Genomic DNA, 7,205 nt, shown 5'->3' on the forward strand with positions numbered 1-7,205 from the left:
AAAGGGTTCATCATAGATACAGTCAAGAACAGGTTCTCTCCCTTACCCTAAACTGTCCCCAGTCACCCTTATAGTTCTGTCTCAGGCCCAGGTACCCTCTCAGCAGCAATAAGGATCCACTATGAATCCAAGGGCATTGCATGCAGTAATGTATCAGAGCTCTTCTCTGCATACCTTAATTCTTATCCCACCAGTATCCCACATCCCCCTATTTCTAGTGATGAAGAATTGGTGATGTCTCCAAGTGTATGTGTTACTCTTCCAAGGATTTTTGTATTTTCCAATGAGAAGGGAGAAAGTGGCAACTGAATTCCAAATCACCAGCAATCCTCTTTATTCAGCAGCATTGGACACAGCAGCTCTGGAACATTGGACACGGCAACTCCGGAACAGTCCCATTTCCACCCAGACCTTGGCCTCTTTGCTAAGTCCTCCTTACCCCCACCTGTCCCCACCCTCCAGAGAACAAGTGTCCTAAGTCCCAGAAATGACTCCTGCTCTGAACTTTGTCTATTTACCAGGCAAAATGCTATTCCTGCTGGCTTCTCGTAAGAGCCCCAAAGAGATAACGGGTTCTTTTCAGCTTTATATTCATTCACTCTCCGCTCAGTTCCTGGTCACCTTGACATGTTCCTACTAAAGCCAATTTCATAGTAAGCAAGCTGCTGGCTGAGCCATGCTTCTAATGGCTTGGAAGTAATCACCCATGCTTGTGGAGTACTGAATATAGAGCAAGCATTATTTTAAATGCTTTATGGGCAGGATCTGTTTCAACCCACACCTGTAAGGTTATTCATATGATGATCAGCATCCCATTTCATCCCGGAAACCATGCTAAACAGTATTATCTAAATCAATCAAAAGTGCTAAGGCTGGATTGACTTTCAGAACAATAAAATGAAGACATTCAGGTAGATACAGAAAACTTTAGATTTCCCTGCTATTTCCTGGTCCCCGTGTATAGCCCCTCTTTCAAGTTCATTTCAGTGAGGTAACCTGGTATAATGAACTTACAAAGCTGCATACTTTATTCTTAGTACCCACTCTGCCCACTCCTTCACTGCCTCTGAACCCTCTGTGCCCAGAGATGGCAACCCTAACTCCAGCCCAGGGTCTAGTTCAGGAAGCATTTAAGCATCTTGCCAACTTCCATGGGCAGTAGTCTGAGGCAAATGTATAAAAGGAAACTGTAAGGACTGCAGCCAAAGGAGGGCGGAAGGTTAAGTGTAGGCTGTACTGATTAGAGTCCCATCAATCAAGATGGAAGATTTAACATTAGCTTAAGCACCTTACCATTTACTAAGTTAGTTAATGGATGTCTGAGCTCAATAACCACGGTCCGGACAATGGATAGAACTTCCATGCTGTATTAGGAACCTTTACTATACCCAAGAAGATGCCTGCACTGTCAGTTGAATTACTAATAATGCCCCTTTCATTCTTCAAAGTGACCTAATATGACATAATATACCCCCTACTCAGCCACCCCTTCATATGCCACCTTGAAAGCCCCAGAAAATATTCCTTCACCAAAGTGCTTAAAACCCTATGCTATCTGTCTTCTGGAGACTAGAAATGAACATGAGAATACTAGAATTGAATCAAGTTCCCTGATCTCAATGAAATAATGGAGATAAGAACGGCAAAAGAAAATAACAGCTCTTAACCATGAAAAGACAATTTTGTTCTAGTTTTGCAGTGCTTGATATTTATTGAAAAGAATGCCATTGCTTTTTCCAGGTACTAGAGGGGATCTGGGCTGAACGCCTGTTAGCTTGTTTTTATTTTAGTACTACTTGTCCATATGTACACATCTGGGGGACTGCTGCAATTCTGAAAGAAAAGTGACATCTGTGCAAAACTGATGCACACAAGAAAAGAAACATCAACATTGCAACTGTCAGGCAGGCACATCAGGCTCCTGCAGCAATCTGGTCGGGCAGAGGAGGAACCTGCGAGTAGGTAGAGAACTAACCAGGCTGTAAGACTGGCCCCTTCAGGGGCTGGTGAGCTGTCCAAATCACAGTCTGAATAGGTGTAGCCAAGTCCGTCATCTTCTTCTTGGTCCTTATCTTGAAAGGTGGATGGCTGCAGATGAGATGCGGTGGGTGGTGGTGGTGAGGTGACAGGCACACGTTTCTGGGCAGATGTAGGATGGCGATCCAGTGGAAGCCAGCTGGCAGGAATGCAGGTGCTCGGACCAGTTCAAACACAGGCCTGGACAAAGGCTGGAGCTCAAAACACAGTTCAGATTAGGATAGGGGTGCCTGGATTGGTTGAAGCTGAACAGTGTGAGCTTCAGAGAAAGGCCCAGGCCCAACTCAAGCACTTGCAGCAGGTTACTGGAACAAAGACAAGCACTAAAAGGGATGAAGGAGCAAAGTGACTGGCAGGGGAGAGGATGGCAATGCAAAGGGAGCGCGGTGGCAGGAGGAGTAGCAGGTCAGGGCAGGGAGGAGGCGGCCTGCAGGGCCCTCCCCCTCTAGGCCTAAGGGGGCTCAGGGCCTAGAAATCATCCTCTTCCTCCTCCTCCTCATCATCAAAATCATCCTCGTCGTCGTCATCCCAGCCAAAATACTGCTTCATCTCCTCGACAAAGGCCCGATAATCACAGAGGATTGGGCTATCCATCAGTATGTATGGCACTACCCAATCCTCTGCTTCCCCGGAGAGGAGGCTGATCAGGAATGCCACTTTCATGCCGTCGTTGCAGAAGATGTCATCATTCACAAGCATGTAAGCCATCGTCTGCACAACAAACTCGGGGAGCCGGCCGCTCTCGCCGTGAAACCTTGAGGGGAAGGGCACCGGACAGTTCGGCCGACGTACCTGGCGCAGCAGAGTGGCCCGCTCACACACCAGCAACCGCAGCTGTGTCATGAGCCGGCTGTTCTCCATGCACAGGGCGCGGTGGCGCACCAGAAGCGCGTGCAGAAGCAACACCATTTCATCCACCATGGTGAATCGCTTGGAAGGACTCGGGCTCTGGGGCTCGGGTCGGCTCTGCGGAGCTGCTCACGGAGGCCTAGCAGGAAGTGCGTGTCCTCAGCTGAGTGCTGACCCTGGGCAAGGCGCAGAGAGGGTCTAGCTGGTGGCGGAAGCTCCACCCACAAGGTCACTCAAGCTGCCCCAGCGCCAGCGCAGTTCGGTGAGGAAGGCGTGGCGAGGGGGGGGGGCTGGATGGCGTGGGGGTGTGGCCGGGGTGGGACTGGGGGCCAGAGGAGGGCGTGACCAAGGGAGCGTTGGCACAGGCCCCCGCCAGTTCCCCCAGCCTGAAGGAGAAAGGCTGAGGTGGGGGCTAGCCAAGCTTGCCAAAGTGGAGGGCTGTGTGAGCTTAGGGCTTAGAAACTCTGCATTTAGGGCTGGTCTGCGCCAGCTGAAACTTCTCTCCAGCCAGTCCGTTCATCCAATACAGTGCTCCTTTGTGGGCCTGCCACCATCAGCACTTTTTAGAGTAATTCTTTTTTTAACACATTTCCTTGTTTGTTTAAGTTTCTCCCAGAGAAATAACACTGCTCTGAGGGCCACACTGCAGGGGACGTCATTTGAGTTCAGAGTCTTATAGAAACGCAACGGGTGCCTCTTTCATTAAATAAATAAATAATACTCAAGGACTACTCTCCAGTTGTGAAATAATAATTTCATTAGAAAGACGTCCAAAATCAACACACGGTATCCACTTGTAAGCATCCTATCTTTGAATTTTTCCAGATTCCTATTATCAGTGACTTCGTTCCTGACTAATACACTGCCATGAGCGCTGTAAAATTATTCTGCCTGCCTATTCTGAATGTGATTAGTTGTTGATCACTACCTTTGGCCCAGGAGCCTTGAGCTGATACCTATTGTGTCTGCTATTTAAAATGCATCTCCAAATTCAATAACTTCGGCTACCCTGATCCCTGCCTTCTCTCGTCCTCTGTCACGTCTAATCCCTTAGCTGTCATTCTTGCCTTTTTGGAGCATATTTTCTGGAATAGCCTCAGAACACTTTTAGAATGGCAGTCGGATCTCCCTGATTCTCCAGCAGTTTCCCCTCTGCTGCTCTGAATAATAAGCAAGCTCTTGGTCATAACACACAAGGCCCCGCTTCTCCATGCTCTCTTCACATGGTCTCCTGCCCCCACACATATCACGCAGTTCTGGCCTCCCCCCAGAACCTTTGTCCCTTCTATCTTCTTTCCCCCTTTACCTGCCTACCTCATCTTTATGCTACTTTGAGAAAGGGCTTTCCAAACTGTCTCATCTGTATGTGTGTTCTCTATCAGCAATTCATAGCCCTGACCCTTACTTCACTTATCTACATAGTATTCGTCATATTAAATATCATCACCTGCCTCAACTTTCAAAGGGAAGTCAGTGCAGCAAAGGGGCTTGACTTTGCCAGCCCCTCTGTCCCCAGTGCCTACAAACATGCCTAGTCCAGAGAAGGGGCTCCACAGATGTCTGGCAAAGGGAAGGGTCTTGAGGCACAGGTATTGAGAGAAAAAAATAAGAGGTGGCTACATAGTGTACTCAGAAATATCCTCCAATTGTCCAGTAAGCTCCAGTTTGGACCCTAAAACAATCTCCTTGGGAAAATGATGGCTGATGAAATAAAAAATGACAAGACAAACCCTTGAAAGCAATCTCATTTAGTTAATCTTTTACAATCAAACTGATCTGTCAGCCATGGAAGGGGGAGGCTGGCAAAGAGGAGAAAACCAGAGCCATAGCTCAAATCTAAAGAAAAGGAAGCCTTGCACTGCTGAAAAAGAGAGTGTAGAGGAAGTATGAGCCCTTGTCTTCTCCTGTGCTGCTAACACTCCTACTAGACAAGAAACTCCTCGAAATCCTGAAGATTAAAGATTAATTGGGGATAAAAAGATTGGGGAGAAGAGAGGGTGTAGGTGGGATAGGCAAGACTAAGGATACATGAAGAAGCCTGATAGAAATCTACTAGTTTGTAAGCTAAATAAGCAAATATAATATGTAAAAAAGTGGAATTATGGATAGACCGTGTTACTTCCTGAAAACATGAGCTATTAAATGAAAGTCTCAATGCTGGGCACTGGATACCTCCTTAACAGTCCCAGAGGCACCCTAAAAAATACAGGCTACTGACAGTGCTCTTGGTTGTCCATGATAACTGGATAGAAAGAGCCCATACATAGCTGAAGACACCACACACTTTGGATGCAGGGCATAGAGAGAACAACTGAAGACTGAGCAGGAAGCTTTCTCCCTGCTGGCTGGCTGGCTCTTAATAAAAGCCAAACATTTTGAAGGCCTGGACTACCTTTGTCCTATTCCTGCAACCACAGGATGAAGGAAAGCAGATAAGACAAACACCAAGATTCCCTCTAGGGTGCCCTTTGATCTTGGAGGGCAGGAAATGGCCTGTTCAAAAATACACGGAGCTGAGCAAAGACTTTTTTTTTCCATTATCTTTTTTAATTTATTTCTTTATTAATTAATTAAAGATTTCTGTCTCTTCCCCACCACCGCCTCCCCTTTCCCTCCCCTTCCCCCAATCAAGTCCCCCTCCCTCGTCAGCCCAAATGTTTCCAACTTTGCAGGCAGTAGAGGCAGGCAGTTGGGGATGGCTCACTGAGGAAGTGGGGAAGAAAATTCAAAAAGTATTAGTTTTTTTTTTTTTTTAAGTTTTTTGAGACAAGGTTTCTCTGTAGCTTTGGATTAGACGGCATATATAGAGGCTAATGCTCACTTAAGCAGCTGTCAGGTGACATGTGGCTCAGGTATCAGTGTCAAGAGCCATCTGACTATCTGTCCCCTTTTACCCTGCTCCAGGGCTCAAGTAGACTTCCTCTTTCTCTTTCACCCCATCAAGTGATCTTGAATGTTCTTTTAGATCTGGGTAAAGGAGTCACGGCAGTGGCAGTCCCTATGACTTTTCTCAGGCTCATTAACTTCGTTGTGGTTGCTCTGACTACATCATGTGTCAAGAACACAGGACTCAGGACATGGGTGCATAGCTTCTTGCTTTACCCACGTTCCATGTACCAAGTTCTGCCTCAGTATATACCTAACAGGCAGACGGTATATTTTCTTGAAACAAACATGAAAAAAGACATGTCTTGATCTCTTGGTCACCAAAGAGGCACAAATAGCACATGTGGTATTAAGATATGCCTCTAGGAAAAAAAAAAAAAAAAAGTAACATCAGAGAGCTTTTTTTTTTTTTTTTTTTTAATTTTGTGTACTTTTCGGTACAAGCATATGCATGTCCATGGTAGGGGCAGTGTGTGTGCAGGTCAGAGGACAACTTGCAGAAGCCCATTTAAAAGGGAGATTTGTAAGATGACAAAGATCCTGGCCACTCTTCAGAGCCAAACCGTGTCACCACCCCCTTAGCCAAGCACACTGAAGGATTGCTTTATCTAGGAACTGAGTCTGGAAGGTTTAATGACTTCTGGACATAAGACAGGAGTAAGAAAGTGTCTTTCATTTTGCCTGACTTATCAAAGCACCCAGAAACAGTTTGGGTTTTTTTTTTTACTTCTGTTTTATTTTTTTAAATAAAAGTAATAAGCTTATAATCTCACAGTTGAATGAAACTTTGTTAACGGGAAACTTCCTAAATATTTCATTGTTCCCCTAAATAATATAGTTTGACAGAGTTACTGAAAAGTCAAAATCTTTCTCTCTCTCTCTCTCTCTCTCTCTCTCTCTCTCTCTCTCTCTCTCTCTCTCGTTCTTGCCTTTTCACCATGCTTCATTCCCTCCACCCTTCTCTCTTTTGCTAGACAATATCCCCTCCTTCAGGACCTCAGAGCCATACCCTCTTTACTCTTTCAAAGGATACTGGAAAATTATGGTATCAAAGCAATCTATAAAATTCATAGATTTCTAGAAATTAATGCATTATAAATTTTTATTTGTACACTAGATTTATATTTCTGCATTACTCTAATTATAGAATTTGCTGTCTCTAGGATTATTGCTCTTATTTTTCTATTGTCCAGTTTTATTATCAGTCACACTCATAACACAAACGATTCCAGGCTTACTTGGTTCCTAGCATTTTACTATATTTCCGGCAATATTTGGCAAAATGTTCAAACTGTTGAAACAGATATTAAGAGAGTGGTCTGCGACAATTTGTGGTTGTTTAAGAATTACTCACTATTTGCTTCAATGCAGGCTCAGTTTTCCATCATCCAGAAAACCTTTTAACTAGTTAGCAAATACATAGGAACAATTCT

General features: G+C 45.1%; 1 protein-coding gene across 1 annotated transcript; it reads right to left on the bottom strand.

The window, feature by feature from the left end:
• Positions 1-1,671: 1,671 nt before the first annotated feature.
• On the bottom strand, positions 1,672-3,111 carry Ldoc1 (LDOC1 regulator of NFKB signaling). The gene has a single exon (XM_050159663.1). It carries the CDS (start codon positions 2,956-2,958, stop codon positions 2,506-2,508), a length of 453 nt encoding a protein of 150 aa, XP_050015620.1. The 5' UTR covers positions 2,959-3,111; the 3' UTR covers positions 1,672-2,505.
• Between the last annotated feature and the right edge of the window lie 4,094 nt (positions 3,112-7,205).

The sequence above is a fragment of the Alexandromys fortis genome, unplaced genomic scaffold (assembly GCF_014885135.2).
Source record: "Alexandromys fortis isolate MF-2015 unplaced genomic scaffold, M_Fortis_MF-2015_v1.1 scaffold_95, whole genome shotgun sequence".
Lineage (NCBI taxonomy): Eukaryota > Metazoa > Chordata > Mammalia > Rodentia > Cricetidae > Alexandromys > Alexandromys fortis.

Coding starts and splice junctions, on each gene's coding strand:
- Ldoc1 (XM_050159663.1), bottom strand. CDS start 2,958: ATGGTGGATGAAATGGTGTTGCTTCTGCACGCGCTTCTGGTGCGCCAC.